Source organism: Hoplias malabaricus, chromosome 1 (genome assembly GCF_029633855.1).
Source record: "Hoplias malabaricus isolate fHopMal1 chromosome 1, fHopMal1.hap1, whole genome shotgun sequence".
NCBI lineage: Eukaryota > Metazoa > Chordata > Actinopteri > Characiformes > Erythrinidae > Hoplias > Hoplias malabaricus.
In genome coordinates, this window is record NC_089800.1 from 60,784,718 (window position 1) to 60,806,299 (window position 21,582).

At 41.1% G+C, this 21,582-nt stretch overlaps 1 protein-coding gene across 4 annotated transcripts in view; it reads right to left on the reverse strand.

Annotated features, from left to right (window-relative positions):
• Positions 1–19,736, reverse strand: part of LOC136695461 (neuronal PAS domain-containing protein 3) — a 257,450-nt gene extending 237,714 nt beyond the window's left edge. For 2 of the 4 annotated variants that reach the window (XM_066669573.1, XM_066669565.1), the window contains exon 1: positions 19,160–19,736. In XM_066669573.1, the coding sequence (XP_066525670.1) occupies positions 19,160–19,314 (155 nt within the window). In that variant the 5' untranslated portion in view covers positions 19,315–19,736. Of the gene's footprint in view, positions 1–17,143; positions 17,587–19,159 lie in introns of those variants that run through there. The other 2 variants (XM_066669590.1, XM_066669581.1) reach the window with 1 other exon arrangement.
• Between the last annotated feature and the right edge of the window lie 1,846 nt (positions 19,737–21,582).

Here is a 21,582-nt window from a genome sequence, read left to right on the forward strand (position 1 = left end):
ATTACAGCTAGTAGGCCTCTTACGAAGCATTTTGAGTTGGACGAAGCCAATCGGATATCAATACATTTGATCCTAGTTAGAGATTACTTGGTTTGAGGAATTTACTGTAGCCAGAACTGAGAATATGTCTTGTGCAAATCGAGTCCAAAAGCTTATAAGACAAAAAAGTCACCACCATGAAGGTTTTAAAAAGGGTGAACATGATATCATTATTTTCTTCTATGATGCTGCCCTTGGGCAACAGTGGGACACACTGGACGTGATTATGAGATGTAGAGGGACAGCATGTCCAAGTCATTTAGCACTCGTTTGCTGCTCTGTGGAGAGTGGTGCCCCTGCTGCTATCCTCATTCCCTCCAGCCAGAGTGATCCTATGACCTAACCTCCCTGAAAAAAGCCCCATAGCGCCAGATGCGGTAATACTGCCACCTCATAGCACTCCCATTACTGCAATACAGGCCCAGGAGCCCTTGTCCATTGCCGTCCCTGTTCAGCTAAACACACTCAGAACAGCTCAGACACTAGCAACTGAATCAGGTACACTGTCAGAGGTCGCAGCTGAATCGTATATGAGCTGATGCAACTCCATAAACGTCATCTGCCACTTCTGTTTTCCATCCAAAACACACTTCCCCTGGTGACCCAGCTTTACTGTGAAAAACACATTCAACTCGGTACCACAAACACACCATCCATCAAATTCCGAAATAGAATTAGCTGCTGGTGTACATTCCCACACAGGCCTGAAAAGCCAACCAAGGTCTTTCCCATCTGTGCTGCAACTCAGTCAGCACAACTGTCATTAATAAGGCAATGAGCAGGATGGCCTGTAAGCACCCCTCTGATATAAATCTAGGGGCTTCTGAAGCGCAAGGCACCATTCCGTCCTCTCTCTGAGAGAACGGCCATAAAGACAGGAGCTGAATGCTTTTTAAAGTGCACTTCCCTTTAACACCACTCACTTTTACTGCTTTAATTAAACACACTAGTATTGCAAGAATTATTCTGGTTACTGGTACAGGGAATATAGTGTCCCGCTTATGCATGTGGAACGCATCACCTATTGTTTTACATATTAATTACCTATTTATTCTTTGATCATGACAATGCAATATGGCTTTGTGATAAATAGGTGTTCCATTAGATTTACAGACAAACATTCATGACATGGGAGTGGAATCAAAAACAAAAGGGCATCACGTTTGAAAATGTGATATTTGCTACAGAACCAGATCAAATATGTAATCTAGCATCTTTTGCTGATATCAGCCTGATATTGATATTAATGGATACCAATAACTGAAATTATATTTACTGTTAACATTAGATGTTGCTGTTTACATTTTGCGAGCATTTTACTGTAAATTGACTTTATGTACTTAGGATAATGTACACTTATTTGTTCTATGTATTGAAACCAAATAAAAATGTGTGAATATATGTCATTGCATTAAATACTGGTGAATAAATAATTTTCTGTTTCTGTAATATCTTGTAATCCAGTATTGCCACCGAGGGCATGCTGAGTGCATTCTTTACACAGAGCTTTGAAATCTTCTCAAAAACATGGCATCAGCAGAGCTCTCCATGAGCTGCTCATATGGACTGCCATTTCCAGCACATGAGACAGAGGGATGGGGTCCATGCTGAGCCAGAACAATACAGAGGACATGGCCGATATTTACATCTCTCGCTTCCAGCTTTTGGCCTGATGTAAGGCGCTCTCTAAAAGCCGGCATTTCACTGCTCTATGATGTTGCCATTCATCAGCTCACAGCTTCCAGCTCCAAACCAGGGCTTCAGCGCCTCCTCTTTTTCTTTCTCATTCTCTCTCTCTCTCTCTCTCTCTCTCTCTCTCTGTAATGTTTCTCTATGTCCCTCACCCCCTCCCGCTTCACATTCAAGTCATCCCCCTTTTTTATGTCGTTCAAAGACCCCTCGCTGTGGCCATGTCCAAGCCCTCAGCTCCCATTGCACTTACTCTTTCATGTGTTCTGCTGGTCCAGGTCTACTTCATGTCACATCCTTTGTAATTACAGATTGTTGTTTTATTTTTTAGAGCACTAGAGATAGGAAGGATCCCATTTCAAAAGACATTTGGACAAATGCATTAAAAAATGAGACGGTAACATAAAAATTAAAAAGAAAAAAACAGCATCCTTTTTTTCCCCCACTTTTTCCTAAATCAATATCATTGCTTTGACTGCTGTGGGTGAGCCCAGTGAGCTGGGTGTGAATTGAATGTGTCTGAACAGATCACTAAGCTTTGTGTGTGAGCCTGCCAGCCAGTCGGGAACAGGGCTCTGACTGAACAACACTTAAAGCATTCAGCCACAGCCAAGCGCAGGGAGGGAGGGAGGGAAGGACAGAGGAAAAGAGAAAGAAAGAGAGAGGGAGGGAGATAGAGAGCAAAAGACAGAGAGATGAGGAAGCAGGCACATGGGTTCAGAGCAAAGGAAGGGGGACAGACAGACAGACAGACAGACAGCACAAGAAAGAACCACAGCAGAAGATGGAGTGAGTCAGAGAAAGGAAGAGGAAGATGGACTTCTAACAGGAATAAAAAGGCCTGATGGAATGGGCACATGTAATGAGACTCTCTGTGCCCAAATCTGGCACACAATGGTGCATTAAGTGAATGAGCGGATTAGGAAATGTCTTGCTGCCAGTACAGGAGAACAGGGGAGAGACTGCTGTACTGTATGACAGGCCACACCCAGGGGCCCTGCGCTCTGGAGGAAGGTGGAGGAGCCATTTCATTCCCTATCTCTGCTCCCATCACCACATTCATCTTGCTCAGACAACTTGCTCCAATCCATAAAACAGGCATTAATATGAAGCTATCACCCGGCTAAGAATTTTCATTTTAACTGACAAGGTGCCCCATTCATCATAGGTGGCACGTCTCCGTGCTTCTGGACTGCTGGAGAGGAGAAGGCAATGCTGGTGCTGTTAAACTAAGTCAAAGCCCAGACCCTGAGAGGAAAAAGTGTTACAAAAACTGCTCCAGCTGGGGCCTACAAAGGACAAGCCCTGCTTCTGACCTTTTATTAACATGCTTCATACCATCACAAAAAGGATTCTCTGGAGCCAAGCCATAAAGGAAGCACTACTGGTTCCCTAAATAACCTTTCCATAGATGGTACTTCAAAGAACTACTTTTCTGTTTTGCAGAGAAGGAGGAGTGTGTGTGTGTGTGTGTGTATATGTGGGGGAGATGAGTGGGTGATAGTACATTTACAAAAATTTTTTAGTCACTTCCACTAGCTCGGAGGGTAAAGACTAGCACATGCTTCCTCTGAGATACGTGAAGCTAGTCACTGATTTTTTGAATCTGCTGCTAAAACAGCATCACCAAAGAGCTGAATGTGCTTGTAAAAAAAGGGAGGGGGGGGGGGGTTATAGGAGGGACTTTCTGCCCACAAAGAGATAGCAAGGCCAACTGTGCTCTCTTGGACTCCTGCCTACGTCTCAGAGTAACCTCACTGGGGATCAATCATGTGATCTCTTTATCATAGAACCAACAGTGTGTGATACTTGTGACACTCAGGAGCCCCAGAAAACAATGAGTTTGAAGCACCTTTTATTTTATACAAATACACTTTATGAAGGTTCTACACCATTAAAGGTTTTCTCTGCAGCTGAATGCTCTAGTCAAGAAACAGAGTTCACGGAAGGTCTACAGACAAGAATAATTCACTCTAAATGTTTGTTGGATAGATAATCGTTTTAATAGCTTTTTTAAATAAAAAAATACCTTTTTTTCATTTGTTTGTTTGTTTTTAAATCAATGTGGCCATTGATAAAGGCAACACTCCACTCCCCCTGCATTCAGGCTCTCCAACAGAAAAAAAAAAACACCTCTGCTCCCCCAGCACTCCCATATTCAGCCTTGTCAACATAAAAGGCCTGAATGAAGTCTAAAACCGCCTAACACACTACAACAAACTGCTATCAAAGATGGGTAGATGAAGCTACAGTTCATTTTGTCATCCTTATATCTTGACTCAGAGTACCTCCACAAAGCTCTGGTTAACACATGTATACTGTGTGCACTTAGTGGCACTCCTCCCCAGATGCCATGGCCAGGGCTGCCCCGGGCATGTGTGTTCACTGCCCCCTAGTGTTCACTAGTGCATGTGTAAATGTGTGTTTCACTGCACGGATTGGGTTAAAATGTGGAGAACAAATTCCCCTGTGTGCAAGCACATTGGCCAATAAATCGATTCTAATTCCAATTCTTTTTTTTCTTTTTTTTTGACTGAGCGCAAACATAACCTGCTCTTTAATGACCCCTAGTGGACAGAAAACACTAACAGCCCCGTTCTGCTATGTTAGCTTACAGATGCCTACATGGGCTAGGACTATGCTAAGTGACTAAGGGGCTAAAGGAGAAAGTAAACTGTATGCTTTCAAAAGTGAAACTGTATGCTTTCTAAGATTCCCACAATGCCATTTCTTCAGTTTCTTCACAACAGTAAATGTAACTGTAGCCCTGTTGTCACATCTATACCTTTGAGGATCTGAAGAATTCTCTGGCGACAGTGTGTAGAACATAATTCTGACAGACAGGCTCTTCCCAGGTTCCAAACACAGACCTGAAAGGCCTCACCAGTATTTGTCAGTGAGCTCATTAAAGGATTCACATCAGAGGGACAACGTGCACGGCGCAGAGGGTTAAACAGCGCCGAGCTGAGACAATGCAAGACAGAGGAAAACAAAATGTTCTAAATGTCTGCAAATGGTCTCAGCAGAACATTAGCAGAGAAGAGAGGGCCATAGGGGAGAGAGAGTATCCATTTTAATGAGCGTCACAACTTAACAAAAATGTTCTCTGTTTCCATTCCCGGCAATTTTGCTGGTTTCATCGTAAACAAGCAGGGAGAAATATCTTCTGACAGCATCGCCTTGATATGGTAAACAGGCTGGCTTTGAAGTGGAGCACCAGATTATACAGTGCTGAAGTGAGATTTTTAAGATTATTCTTGTTATATCTAATGATGCAGTTCATCGAAAAATAAACACACTGACATTTGCAGCATGAAAAACAATTTAGGGGGCCTCTCAAAAAAGAGTGAGAGAAAAAATGAGCGTGAGAGAGAGAGAGAGAGAGAAATTGTGGGGGGGCACTAAATGTTTTCCTCGCACTAGAATAATGAATGGGGCATGGTTTGGGTTATGGTATTACTCAAATATTTATGATGAATATTGGGGCTGCATGCCAGCAGAATTGTAGGACTTCCTGTGGAATGCGTCTGGGCCAATGAGTCTGGGCGCACAGTATGTGCCAGCCTTCACATTGCCCTCCTCTTTCTCACACACAAACACAGATACACACACACGCACACACACACTCTTTCTCCCCCTCTCCTTCCTCACACAGCAGATGCTGTGCTCATCTGGTGCGCTACACAGTAACTGTCCAAATATTGATGCACAGTTCCGTCACCCACTGCTTTCTTTTAACCCTTCACTTGGCTACTGTGTTTTTCTCAGCACATATATGGCCATTAGTCTCTCTTTTTTAAGAAAAATTTATTGTATGTTGTTTTTAGTAAATGTATTTAAAATACATAAAAAAGAAACAATCCATATAATCCATATACGTTATCAGCAAAATGGTCTGACATCAATTAAATTACCGAATTCTATGCAGTGTGTGCAGTGAGTGTGTCGTAGTTTGTGGGAGGCTAAGTATTCTCTCTCTCCTCCCTCAACATCCACAGCTGGGGTTAAGCAAGGCACCTAATGCCAACTTGCTGCCTGTCGCTCCAGATATGTGTGCTCACTGCCCTTACTGCACTAGTGTGTGTGTGTGTGTTCACGTGTGTTGTTCACTGCCATTGAGGGGTGAAATGCAATAAAATTACAAGAAAAAAAGCAATAAAATCATTAAAATTTAAATTAGATTTAAAACAAACACAGTTTTGTTGACACAGGCGGATATTTGGTGCTCTCAGAGAAATGTGTTGTGATGATTTATTACACAAACATATCTTCAAATAGTGTCTACCACTATGTCAGAACGTCTGGGCCAGGTGTCTGGCATAGTACACACACTCAGGTACCAAAGGACCACTCACTCCTAGGTCTCTCTCTTTCACACACACACACACACACACACAGACACAGTCTCCTTTTGTGCTCTAAAAACAGCCAGACCTGTCTTCAGAACATGCTAACCCAACACTTAACCCTGAGTGTGTGTGTGTCTTTGAGAAAGAGAGTGAGAGGTACTGAATAGAGCTGAGTAAAATATGACAGCATTATTAATTTAAGAACAAAATTGAAAGAATCAAAGGGTAAAACAAAAAGTAAAAAGGAAAGAGAACCACGTGTTGTATATAGCTCTAGCACTGTGTGTTACCAATCTGATTCATCTGAAAAACAGCATGCAATAGTTTGTATAGTAGCACTGATTTTCTTTCCAGTATTCAATCACATTTGTACCTTTAATAAACAGATATTAGAGTCATATCTATTCAAATCACACAATAATGAGATAACATACCCTAATGCATAGCAAACTGTATGGTGATTTACATCTGTTTACAAACACAAATGTGATATCAACCACACTTCTGAGAGACCTTTCTTATAATGAGCTACAGCTGAGAAAGTATTCATGTCAATATAAATTTTGTTTAGGGTATTGCCAGCAATAACTAAATAACATTTAGTAGGTGCCTCTGTATATACAGCAAGTTCAAATATATTTCAGCTAGAAGAAAGGCTCAGATGGTTTAGTAACAAGTGGGATGAATGGCTATTGTTTGTGAGATCATTGCTAAACAGATTTGCTATTAGATTCATCACTTTCTGGGTCTAAAATGGCTTTGCTTGCCCTTTTAATCCAACAAGACTTAACTGTCCTGCTTGAAGACTATGTCTCAATACACTAGATCTATAATATCCACAGCAGTCATCATCGCTGCAGCAGCAGCATATAGCTTTGGAGTGGCTGAGTGATTATATTTCTGACCACACCTTCAGGCTGTAGATCACTGAAGGACAGCAAAGGCAAAAGTCTGTAAAAAGACTTCTGGCCTGGTGAGCAGAAAGGCCGTGTGAACTGTAATGGCTGCTGGTTTATATCAGGGTAGAAGAGGTGAATTGGATATGTTAAAATTTAATTGATGCGGTCACAAGGTGATGATAAATGGGGAGGGTGACTGACTTGAGTTATTAAAGACTCTATGAAGTTCAAAACTAGTTCACACAAGATAACAATAGCAGGATTTCAAAATATCATCAAAACAAGCAGGATGACAAGGCTGGCATAGGTCCTGTTTCTCTGGCAGAGACAGCAGAGAGTGAACACAGCTACCTGCAGTGTCAATGCAGGCTCCTTCTGAAAGGTTATTTGAGGGTTCACATCAAGAGGCTTCATGATATTTGGGAAAAAAACACAAAACAATTCCCACAATGAACCAGTTATGATCTTCAGAAAACCCTCTTGTGTTTCATAAGGTTTCAGGGGCCATATTGGAATTAATTTTCCATTCATATCTAATGGTGAGGCCTCTTTTGATTTTTTGATTGTGAGGCCAAGAAAATACTCTTTAAATGATGTGTTCCCAATTGCATTAACATATGTTAGGGCTAATAAATATTGACATTTCAGGCCAATCATAGAAGCCCAGGTTGAAACTCAGTCTCTTACACATAGTATATCGCTACAAGAGAACTGTTGTAGAGACAGAACTGCAGTTCTCTCGTTCAAATTCAGTTTCTTCATATTACGCTGGAGATGGACTGGTGCCCCCTCCAGGGTGTGTTCCCGCCTTACGCCCAGTGATTCCCAGGTAGGCTCCGGACCCACCGCGAACCTGAATTGGATAAGTGGTTTCAGACAATGAATGAATTAATGAATTATGCTGGACACTGCACAAGGATGCGAAGATAAATCCGATGAAGCAACAAACTAACAAAAGCAAAAGAAAACTGGAAAGTTCACTTAAGGGCCTCTAGAAGTACAAGTGTGAAAACTGAAAAACATCAGATGAGTTGAATCATTGATTGTTTATCTGATGACACACTCTAATTGGTGGGAACATACTGGTAAAACATTTTGTTTTACTTTATTATAATAACATGTAGTTTGATGATCTTTCAATTAAAATCTCTTAATTTCCTAAGTAAAATTTCAGGGAGAGCTTAAGCAACAGACACAGAAGCTCTTTTAGAAACATTTAAAGCTATAGTGCAGCTCGTGGCTCAAACACAGGGAAAGAAAAGATGAAACAAGAGCTCTGTGTGTGTGTGTGTGAGTGAGAGAGAGAGTGAGAGAGAGAAAGAGCTATTTAGTTATGAGATTAAATACTTAGCAGCATAAATAAAGTGTAATCTACCTTCTGAACACATCATGTGTGAACTATGGGAGGAAGTTGATTAAGTGGCGTGTTATGTTCCCATGTGCGTTATGTGTCCTGTTGATGAATACATTATTCAACCATAAACATCTCCACATTTCAGTGCAGGCTCTGCTCTGAAGACTAAAAATACTACATTTAACAGTGTCTAAACACAAGAAGAGTCTTTTTTTTACTGTTTCTTCCACATTATCTTTTAATAAACTAATATGTTAAAGGGGTCTGTTGGAAAACGGTAGTCATGTTTATGCCAATTTTAATGTTCTTGTTAACTGATGTTAATCAGCTAGCTAGTTCTTTTGCTACTCAAACACAGCTCACAATCACCCCACTGTGCTAGATTCTGCCTGTTATAAAGACTTCAATGACATTATTTACAGGTATGTAGCACTGTATGGTGAGTCTGTGTGATATCAGGAGCCATTTTCTAATAATTTGCTAACTACTAAAACAGCTTGTAGGCTAAATATACAGACAGCTCACTCCACCACTGACAAACACATATCATATACACTCTATTCATGGTAAATCAGTGTACAACACTATATTCCTGCTCTTGGTCAGGACAGTGTATGTTCTTAAAGAACTGCCCAACCTGTGAGCTAATCAAATGTTTTTATCCAATTCCCTCACTTTCTACACTCTTTACCAATCCACACTGTCTAAGAGGCAACAGAATGCTACAGATGATTGGCTATTTGTGTAACTTGCAGTCCAGTCCATTATGAAATAATTTGAAAAGATGTTTGACAATGAGGGCTGGAGCATTCATGGGGACCAGGCCTACCAGAAAGTATGTGTTCACCATTTCTAAATCATGACACTTTTAAGGTTTTCATAAACACTGTTTACATAATGAAAATAATGCTATACCATGTTTCTAATAATGCTAAGTCTGTGGACAAAATGCAATGTGTTTTTAAATGGAAAATTGTTGCTTTAGAGTCAAAGAATTGTATTTTCAAAGTGTCAATATGCATTTTATTCTTTATTATATTCAAGGCATTCCCATTCCTTACGTAGTTAGATTATGTACAAAAGTACAAATAAGTATTTATATATGAAAAGAACTATTATACTATATATAAAACAAAATCAAATGAGTGAATGTACACTGTCATAATAGCTCATTCTGACTAACTGGAATAATGTATAAAGAATTTCAAAATAAAAAAACATTAGTATCAACAAATTAAAAAATATATCATTCATTTCAAGGCCACCATTTAAGAGTTTATATGTACGTATTATGACAGAGGATCTCTATTTAGGAGAGTGGCAGGCTTGCATACAAACTGATCAACTTCAGTCTTCCAGAAAATTCTGCACTTCAGCATTTTTAAATCGGGTTAATGCTTATATAGCAATAATGTGGGATTTTTCTATTTGAAAGTCTTTAGGATGTATTTAAATGAGAGATTTAGTTAATGAGTTTGGGCAAACTCTGGAACAGTCTTTTAAGCATTATCATTCTCATTAATTTTCAGAATTACCCACTGTGTTGTGATAGCTGTCATGGACTTCAGACTTCAATTAACTAAATACTAAATACATACATTTATATATATACGTATACAATATACGTGTGCCTGTGTGCAGGTGTGTTTGTGTGTTTGTGGATGAGTGTCTGTGAGTATATGTGTTAGCACACATTTGAGTAAGCATGTGCATTTGGGAGTGTGTGTCTACAAAAATGCATTTTCTTTAAAATTCTGCAATTTACAATTTCTCAGGAGCAGGAGGCTAAGCCTTGAGATAAATATGCAAATTCACATGAACTGCCAATACAAGCTTTTTGTGAAAATTAATGGATTCAACAACTACAAGTCAGGGGGAACAATGCCCTTTAGGGGGGCCTCCCGTCTAAAGAAAGCAAGCTAGAGTCAGGAGTGAGGATCTCTTCTATTTAGTCTGCTGTTTGCTAGAAGATAATCAACATAGCTTGCTTCTGCCATGTTACAAAAATGTATAAAAATTCATAATTCACAAGAATAAGGATCAGTAGTAAATATAATACTACTAATCAGGAATAATAATAACTGTATTGTAAATCATGAAGAGCAAATCCAAAACTTTTCATAAATCCTAGGCTATTCATCTTTGTGGAAATGCAAGGCCCTCATAGGATATTATAAAAGTTCTCTTTCTTCTTTGTTTTTCTCAGTAATAATTATCTGTAATAATGGATAAACACTTTCCGTGTTTCCTATCATTCCATTTTGACGAGTGCACACATCGAAGGCATAAGTGCTTCATTACCGCTTTATCTGTCCACTGTTCTTGTGAAGCAGGAACAATTAACCCTGCCTTCAGCGTGATTGATATAGGCTTTGCTTTCAATTTGTTCCACTACACAGATCATGAAATTCGCAATGTGCCCATCCTTATTGACCTACACTTTCAAACACAGGGGGCTACAATGAGATAAAAGGAATTAAAGAGGAGGGAGCTGCACAGCCATGAAATAATGTCTGAAGAAAAAATAAGATGTGACCTCACAAAACCTCAACTATTTCAAGTGCACACTCTAGAAAGTTGTTTTCTGTTCAATTGAAAAAGTTTTCTATATGTTTTTCCATCATTGAGTGCAGGCTGAAAGCTGAAGGAGAGCTCTTGAAGGGCCGGAGAAGGCAGTTATCTTGTAAACAGGGATTGGCCATTTATGAACAAAACTCTATTTCTATCACTCTTGCCAAACTAATCTTTCAAATGTAAACTCCTAAGTGGAGTCTGTAAATCTTTAAGAGGCAATAAAAGAGGCTGTACTTATATACAATAAATAAAACATTCCTGATTTATATACTGTTGAAAATGAATTATCTAGTAAAACCTTTGCAATGAGTGTTCTTACTCTCAACCACATTAACAGTTTTCTAGCCGGTGATTTTCAATGTTGAATGTACAATTTCAAATAAGCCCAAACTACATACGTATCAATGAAAAAAAAGTTCTGCAGCCAAGAGCAGCTTGCACTGCATTAGTTTCTATATGCTGATAGGAAAGTGTAATACAGTGTGCACTTGGGTCAGACTGATATATCGATCTGTCATTAACACTGACTGATACTGATAATACAACAGGGTGAATCCTTAAATAATTGTGCTACTAGAAATCCCAATAAGAGACATGCCCTGGTTAAACATATCACAGCAACACAGGCTGATAATCAATTAAAAACAAAACACCATAATCATTAGAAAAACAAAAATATTTAAATATTCATTTGTTGTAGGAGAAAGATATTAAGAAGATAAAACAAAAATAACTAACGTAACTCAAAGTGCTACAATGTTTATATTAAGACTTTTGTGTGCCAATCTAAAACAGACAATGCCTACATAAAATTTTAGAAACAGAATTCAAATCTAAAACAAATATAAAATCTTTTGGCAATAATATTGGTTGAATCGCATCATACATAAATTTGAACATGTGCTTATCTAAAGATATTTACCTATAAATATTACATGTTCAACATTAAAGAGTATAAGTAAAAGTAACATTTAAAAATACCCAGCTGAATACTAGAGAGATTTTCTCATAAAGTTTTATCTTCAACAATTTAGAATACAGATCAAGACCAAATATTTGATGAAAACTTTTCAAAAGAAAAAAAATCTATGAAATATATTTCAAACTCAAATTACTCATACAAGCAGAGCTGTTTTCTTTGAGGCTGTGAAAGTACTCTAAAGTTTGTGAGTGTGTTTACTTTAGCTTCTGGCTATTCTGGCATATCAATAGCAATATGACCTTTCCCACAGCCTGCTGCAAATGCCTCAGGAGAAAACCCCATTTGTCAGGAATTTTAGTGAATTTTGGATTTTATTCGATGAAAGAAACACTATCATTCTGCCAATTACGAGTCAAACATATCATTATGTACAATGCACAGTGTTATCTATAGTTGAGTCTGGCTTTAGCAAACCTGTGCTGACACAGAGGCAAAACACATGGTAAGATGGTAAGAGCTGAACACAGCTCCCTGTAGTGCGGATTTGGAAAAGCGGACCCCGCTATAACCATGGGAAAATGCCAGTACAAAGCCAGCAAATAAAGCCAAGCACGGGAGGCCTTCTTCAGATGACGACATCCTTAAGGAATGCTTTACAGAAAATACTTTGCACTGCTGCAGCTCCTCCAGGACATGAGGCTGAAGTTAGTTTACCTCCATTTCCAGCCAAATCCCTACTATGACATTTGGTTACTGAAATGACAGGTGGGCTACCATGCATATGCAATAATCAATCCATTTATACAACTTGTGTAGCAGGTATCATTGGGAAGTATGAGGGCGGTCTGTGGGGAGTTAATCAGGCCATGTCCTGCCTCCTGCTCTGCCTAACCAGAATAATCAATTGCAATTTCACACGAGGAACCTTCGGATCACCAGAAAGGCCTGTTCAGGTGTGTACTGTCAGATTGCAGTATGATATGGTGATGGTGGTCGGGGTGCATTTACATATTATATTATGTTATTGTGGTGATAAACCCAAAATTTTTTTTAATATGTCTGTATTGTTTTTTTTTATGTGGAAAACAGTATCCAATCCATACTTTCAGAATATTAGTAGATTTTTCTACTAATGTGAGTAGAAGCTTAAATCAAACATCATTAACACTTACTGCAATAAGCACTTAATATTCTGAACTGTACTCTAAATATTCTCATGTATACTCAGCACCCATCAATAAACTAAGGCTTATGTAAATGTTATATATTGATAGTAACAATAAAGCACAGTTTTCATGGACTCCAAAATGGACATCCACATGCTGTATTTAAATGAGTTTAGAAAGGTACTGCCAAATTATATTCTGTAAGCTGCTGCCTACTGCCAATGTATTGATTATTTTAAAGACTTTTTTTTAATGAGATGTTTGGTTTGTTTGAGTAAGAGTCAGAAATTTGGCATATTATATATATACATTTCATAATAGAATATGTAAAAATATCATTACAAATCAGTACAGAAATTAATTTCCCAGCACTAAGTGAGGTGGTGGGCAGGAGCTTTTTGCCAATGACATCCTGTATAAGGTCCCCCTTACAGGATATAGCAGCACTGTTAATACATAGCCATATGGCAGACATGGCTGAATAATCCTGAAAGACAGATGTGTGAATGAGGAGGGGAACACTGCTGGTTTAGAAACTGTCTAGATATTTTTGGGCATGGCAAACAGCCTATAAAAAAACAACATTCTAAAGCAAGTTACACTAGGCTTGGAGGGGATCTTGGAAGTATACTTCATCCAAATATTTTTTTTGTATGATTGCTGTAAACTAAGTGAACCCATACAATTCAACCCTATACTTCATGTGTTTCATCCCCAGGTTCAAACACCAGGCTTATCTGCTCTTCGCCTGCCAGTGAGCTGCCACTGTGTGTTTCACAGCAGCCTCTGGAGTTGTCAGAACCCAAAGCTGAAGTAGAAGCCAAGGCATAGGGCTGAGGAGCGGGAGCACGACAGCAGGAGGCGAGGGAAGGCAGCTAAAGGGCAGCACTCACTGCTAGCACTGGATGAGAACTGCACGCCTAAATGGAAAAAAGCAGATGGGAGTCAGCGGGCAGAACATCTGTCTTTGGAGCCAGATGCTAAATGAAGGTCTCACATCTACTGTGGACATTAAACGCCTAGGAGGAGGGCTTGGTTTTACCTCAGCCCTAAAACATAACAAAACCTGAGAGGCCACTCTTAACCTCCTGCTGACAGATCTTCTCTGATCTTAAAGAACGTACTCTCTGCCATTAATTCACTAGCGTGTATTCAACTGATATGGGATAATATTTACTAAGTCGTATACAAGGACAAGCTCCAGGAAAGGTGCATGATCAGCAAAGGGGCTGTACTATCCCACCAGTAATGACTATCACATACATGTTTACGTTTGTCCTCACAGCGTGTGCCGAGTCAAAATATGGTGTTAAAGGACGGATATTAAGTCACAAAAGTAAAACAAGGCTGAAAGAAAATTTTAAAATGTTCCATTTACCTGCAAAAAAAAAGGTTTTAAAAAGTTTATACTGCATCCTTTAACACAAAGTAACAGGAAAGAGCAGCAAATATCTATGACTGGTTATTATATTCACAGGTGCCTTTCTTCAAGCTGCATTCTGGCTTCTCCCCAGTGCTAATTCTCTTGCTACTGATACCAATGATACAAACATAAAGGGGTCCAGCTCCATGTGAAAACCAAAGCTTCGGCAGAATGAAAAATCCCCCGCCTGATGGAGTGGTGTGTGCATCACAAAGGCTGCGATAAAGCAGCTCGCAATGTGAGGCAATGTGCAGTAGTGCAGCGTGAGCCGTGCCTGCACTATTACCTTTGCGGGATGCATCTTCTTTATGTCTGCCTCTCTACACTGACCTTCAGAGTGATGGCAGTGGGTGGAGGGGAGAGAGATGCCGTAATCACCGTGCCCGAGCCACACAAACAGCCACAGATGGGGGCTGGAAATCCCTCTTAATTGTGATAAATACGTATCAGAATGGTGTACTCGCTTCCAATCCATATCATGTTTGCCGTTGTCCAATCCCTGCACAGAAGCGTGCATCCTTTGTTCACTATTAGAGCATGGTTTTGTCAGTCTAGCTCTGTAGTATTCAGGGGATGTTTCAGCTTTCTTAAATAAACATGTTATCCTAAGGTCGCAAGTGCAATTGCCTGCTTTCTTATTAAATGGCATAAAAAGCATACAATGCCAATGTATCTTCTCAAATTGAGATGATTTACTGTAAGAGTGTGATCTGAAATACATATTTATGTCATTAAAATCCTGTTTACTTTCTTAACTTAAAGAAAAATAATACCATGTCCCATAAAAAACCTGTTGATTTTATTCAAATAAAGGTATCCATCTGCTGACAAATATGTAGAAATAAGTAGAACAGAAATCATGGACTATTTGCACCATATCACATCCTCCAAATCCTTTCATTTTGTAATATAACTTCACGATTAGAATAGGAAATGGGACAATTTAGCACTTTTGTTTGCCCCTGGGGTAAAGGGAGGTGGGGGTGCTTTTCTTCGACACAAAGCCAACTTTGTGGTTACTGTTGTGTATGAACTCATGCCAAGCCATTTTTCTCTCCGCAAATTCTCCTCCTACTCCTCTGGAGTTGCTTAGCCCGAGAACACAACCCTCACATCCAGCCAGTAGTCCAGCAGGCTGCTGCACTGGCAAACGCAGAGATGCTATTAAGAGGCATTACATTAAATATATACTCCCACACCTTCAATCAGAATTTCAGCCTGAGCGTTATTCGGTTCAGCTCTCAAGAGGAGCCACACAGCAAATCACAGAGCGCGATTTAGCCCCTCTGAATGCCAATAGGAGACAGGTGATAAAGAGAGCACTCATGCACAGGCTATGAAGTTTCTCCCCTCAAAATTAATTCCATCTTCCAGATTCCTATCTCAGTGATATGCTCAGAATAGCACACAAATATGCTCCCACCACTAAGATTACTGCAGACTGCCTTAGCATAAACATTTCCTGCTGCTGTGTCGGGGAGGGTGGGGGATGTAACACCAAAGCTGTGGGCCTATATTATAAGTGGATGATGGTGCTTTTAGAGGTGCTATAGAAATCTCACCATATATAGGTATGCCATCTTTAGGAAAAGCAATGGAAAAACTTGCAGTGGGGTCCGGTTTTCTTTAATTTGCAAATGATAGCCAGTGACAGTCCAGGCCAACAGCTGGATTCTTTATATACTCTATATGACAGTATACAAAAATTAGGCCTTGCTTAGATTTCAAAACCAAACGCTGTACACTTCCATGTATGTGCTACAGGTGCACCACAACACACGTTTTGCAACAGATTAAAACTACTTTTAAATGCTGACAAAAAGAAGGACCAATCACATAAATGGAATGTCAGCGTCGTAACAGAACAGCTTTGAAGGCATGGCTACTTTTTAAAGAGAGAAAGATTTACATGTGGTGCAAAGAACCTCATCAAACACAGGCAACTGAAGTGAAGAACTTAGACCAGCAGTTACAATCAAATACTTCTACTCCAATATATGCAGAATCTTCCACACCAAGACTGAACTACATGTCTAGTATACATGTAGATGTTCAGTCTGGGAATCAACATCTGCCTAAAGTCATTTCACAGGGTAGCAAAGAGCTGTAGCCCCTTGTGTGTGAGTGTGTCTGTGTGTGCGTGTTTACCTGGCGGAGGGCTACAGCCCTCTGCATGTTACCTTACTGCAAATCCCAAAGACTTCCAAACCAAGACTGGACTATATTGCTACTGCGCTCCTACACATTCAATCTGGAGATGAAGTGCGGCTGATAGTCGTCTGTGGGTCTAACAGAGATCAGTAAGACCCCCCTGTGTGTGCGGTTACCTGGCGGAGGGGCTCGGCTCCGGTGAGCAGTCTGACTGATCCATGCGCTACATTCAAACTTCCCCCGCCGCTTCAGGCTAAATTCCTCTCGCCTCGGAACGAACAGACGAGCCTGGCCTAGCGCTCGGAACCGAGAGCCACAGCGCGGCGACGTTAAAGCGTTGAACCCCCCGATTCAGCCGCAGCGGCAGCGCCTCGGAGCTGGAGCCGCCACAGAGTGCACTCAGCTCGGTCAAGGACCTGTTAGCCAACCGCCAACACACACGCTCGCGTGGAAACACGGAAACTTCTGACATCTCAATTCTCCCCTTTACATCCCTTACACACACACACAGAGGAAAAAAGAAGCAACAGCATCTAATGAAGCCGTGCTCGCGTAGAATAACAAACCGAGCGTTTACCGTTCTCTCCGCGAAGGGTCCTGCTGAACGCTAGGCTTGGTGGGCGCCATCTTCCTGCGATTATTTGATTTCTTACTTTTTTTCTTTCGCTTCAGATTTGTATTCGGTCGTCGGCGACAGATGCGACGGCGTGTGCGGAGCTAGGAGCGTTTAATCAGCGCCATGGCGGCTCTGCAGCAGTGGACGAGCCGGGAAGAAGAGGATGAAGAAGGAAAGGGGGCGGACAGGAGAGAGGACGGACGGCGGGAGCAGCACGGCGCGCATGCCGAGGGAGGAGAGCGTGTGGCCGGGGACGCTTGTGCGTGTTTCCCGCGCTGGAGCAGAGGACCGGGGCCCGGTCACGGCTCGCCGCTGCGCCGCGCTGCTCGAGCCCGTGCGCCCTGCGCGCCGCTCTGCGCCGCCGCCGCCGCGCGGACTCATACTTCCTCTCTCCCGCCGGCGCAACAACGCCACTCAGTTGCAGCTGGAAACAGCGGTGTGCTTTTTGGGTTTTTTTTTTTTTTTTTTTTGTCTTTTTTTTTTATAATAATAACAACTCCATTTCTACGGGTGTAACGCATTAGTGTTTCAATAAAATATAATTACTGAAAAGGCAAACAGGTTGCTGGTGTCTTTGCAGGTGCTGAACTGTAGACTGACACATGTTTTGTGTTTAAAAGTATTAAGACCATAAATCAGACTGGTGATTAACCTTAACCATCCGGTCACCGTGAGATACAAAGGTCTTCTTTTGTAGTTTACCTGCAGACACGTGTTCTCTTAGGTCAAATACCATGTAGACTAAATGACATGTGGCCTCTTAACACCTATCCCTCTCTCACCAAACCATTCCCCTAGTGCCACTGAAGAAACTCTGACTCTCTCCTAGGCCTGCAGAGCTTATTTCACTGTGTAAAGCTGGTTTCCATTGTAAAAATCCTTTAGTGATTTTTGGTTTATTGTATAGGTTATGTTTTGAATGGCTCATCTTTCATATAACGGCTGCAATGTTCTTTTAGCATAATAAATAGACCATAACTGTCTTATAACATGTGACCTGTCAAGGTCATCAGCTACCACTTATATTCACTGCTGTATTGCTGAAGTACATATAAAAAAGTCGAAGTTAAAGGATGCCGTTCACTTTACCTGCACAAGACAACCACCTGAGAATATCCTATAATCACAGGGTCAGGACAGGTGACCGTCACAGGTCAGGTGACGGTCAGGTCAGCAATTATTCACTATTGTCTAAGTGTTGAGTTGTCAAGTTTACTCAACACCATGTTCAGTAACCATAAGTATCAGAAGCGCACTTACAGTTTGTGCCCTTACACCTTACAGTTCGTGCCCCACTCAGGACAGTGAGGTGTTTTGTGTGAATTTATCTTTTAAGATAAAGTCCCTGAACTGTCTCGTGATCTAAAATCTGTCCTAATGTAAGGGCATTTCTGAATAATGTCACCTGGCTTAACCTTGATCTTGGGTTGCACTGGACAGAGCAACACACCGTCAGCGTGCAGCTCTAAAGTGTGACCTCGGTAAAAGTTTTCCTGCGGAAATTCAGTGGCACATTATAATAATGATGATAATGTGATCCCTCTCACGGCGTTTAACCGAGGTCATCTGACCACTTTCCTTCAGCGCTCCGGATGAAATGTCCTGCAAATAAGGGAGCGGTTCTGCATGGTCAATTACCTTTTTATCAAACACTCCAAGCGCGAGGCGATACACACTGATGACTGCTTGAATTATGAGAGCGTGCTTTTGCCTGAAGAGTTAAACTCCTAAGTGAAATAGAACTTTTTTGTGGTTATACTGCAGAGTGGCTGATAGACTTGCGGAGAGTGTGATGAGAAAATGGACCAGTCCCGTGACACCAGAGAAATAAAATCTGCTGAGGTAAAAACATCAGCGTTGAAATTGACAGACTTGACACTGTAAAATGAAGTAACGTTTGGTGAAAGTATGATGAAAAGATGAAAGTGAATGGAGTCCCTTTTGTTGCCATGGTTATTGTTGTTATTGTGAACATACCTTTGTTGGTAGGACGCCAAGCCCTGGACGTTCTGCGGGTTCCCGTTGGCCGCGGTGGGGACTCTCCCCACGGCGGAGGCTGCAGGCATCGCCCCGGCCGCGCCTCCTGCCGCCGCCGTCACCTGAACACTGAAATCCGGGAAGATCCTGATCATCCCCGCGCGAGGGAGCGGAGCGCGAGCAGAGTCCGTGTGCGTGCGAGAGACAAGAGCGTGCAGTCCGCCGCGAAGAGTCACAACACAGTCCCATCAGTGACGCTCACCAGCAGCTCAGCGGCCATGCTGTGCGGGGGGCTACAGGGGGTCGCGAAGGAGAGAGCAGGAGGAAGAATAGAGAGCACTGATGATGATGATGATGCTGCTGCTGTTTGTTTTTGAAAATTTTAACCGACGCCCGCGCGTGCGAGACTTTAAAACTTTAGAGCTAGCGTTCCTTCTCCTCAGGAATAAACACGGAAACAACGGGGGATTTCGCCATAAAAACAGATTAAAGCCGCTTTAACTTCACTCAAAGTTAGTACAATGCAAGTAAACTAACAAATGAGTGATGACAGGCGACAGTGTGCCCAAAACGAACAAAAATGTATCACGAAATAAACTTTTACTGTAACGTAAAACGATTAAATTTTAGCGAATGTGAAGTGAAAACACAAAGCCAGGCGAGCACTTGTGTGGAGCGTCCTAATGTGGGCGAAATGATCTAGAACGGTTTATAAGAGTGTTTTATCGTTAAACCCGAAAACTGCTGTTACGGCCTCAGTAGGAATAATTCTAGTCTACATACATGAAATGTGCGAGGAAAGTCGTAGACTGGACTACTTTGTGGAAGCCCAAAGGAGACTAAGCCCGGCTGTAAGTCGAGTTTAAAGCGGGCTAGTCCTCAGATGGAAGTATGTGCCTGCACGCGAGGAAAAGTCCACATTAATAACGATGACGTATTCTCGCGCTCGTGGTGTGTGCTGTTTTCGTGTTTGAGAGATAACTCCTCTCTCTCTCTCTCTCTCTCTCTCTCTCTCTCTCTCTCCTCGCTGTTGCTGCTGTCAGCGAGAGAGAAGCTCTACAAATGTGTGCGCTTTCTCTTTAATCTACAGACGCTAACTGTGAGATGAATAGCGGAATGTTTATTGAAAAGCTGCGGCTGCTGCTGCTGTTGTTGTTGTTGGATGAATTCTCCCAGTCAGTCTGCTTCTGCTGCTCCCGCGTGTGTGTGTGTGTGTGTGTGTGTGCGTGCGTGTGTTTGTCCTGATGGTGTGCAGCTCTGCCATTCCTCGCTGCTGATTAACTGCGCCGCGCGAGTGAACCCGGCGCGCGCCCGGCCTCCCAACAGCCAATCACGCGAAAGCACATGAACGCGCGCCGCTGTGCTGCAGCAGTAACCCTTTAAAAGCCGGGCTAGTGATACAGTATAGAGAGTTAGTCAAAATACCGAAATAATGCAACATGAAATGTGTACCTTTTATATTTTACTGCGGTATTGTTTCAGCCCAATATTTTCATCCCAGCAATTCTACTAGAATGAAAATGAACTAAGAATACAATGTCCAGAAACATGCCAGATTTAACTTTGTTACCTGTCTTTACATATTTACACACATACAATCCAGAGAACATATATTTAAGCACACTTGCCCACTTGTAGCATATGACTGATATATATATATATATATATATATATATATATATATATATATATATATATATATATATATATATATATATATATATATATATATATATGTGTGTGTGTGTGTGTGTGTGTGTGTGTGTGTGTATGTGTGTGTGTGTGTGTGTGTGTGTGTGTATATATGTGTGTGTGTGTGTGAATGAGTCATTGTGAAATGCAATAAAATAATATATGATTTCTTAATTCTCTTGACCATTTATTTAACTAACAAAAGAACAAAGAAATATTTGGGAACCAAAGATACACATTGTCTGGGACTGGTTACACCTGGTAGTAACATGTGTTTTGTATCCAGATAGTATCTTGATATACTTTGATCAGATTGTGTTTACATGTGTTATTTACATACATCTCTAGGAAAACAAGACACCTGAGCTGTCCCTTCTCTCAACTGATAGGTTTCTGCTTGTGTAACTCTATCTGGATACAGAAAATGCATTCTGTTTTCACTTGTGTTAAATGTGGACGAGATCCGTCTCTATAACACATCTGAATGTGGTTTGAGTGATCCAATCCTAATCTGATTGCAGTGCATCCTGAAGGTATTTACACCTGATTTCATGCAGACAAGTGAAATCCAAACGTGATCCGATCACCAATGCATGTTAATGGCTGGATGTTGTAGCACATACAGAACGAGGCCTGGTTTTGTTTTTGCTGAAATAACCACAGTCTACCTAGAGAATTCCAGCCTTGATGGCAACATAAATCTTGCTAGAATCAGTCTGGATGTTCACTTA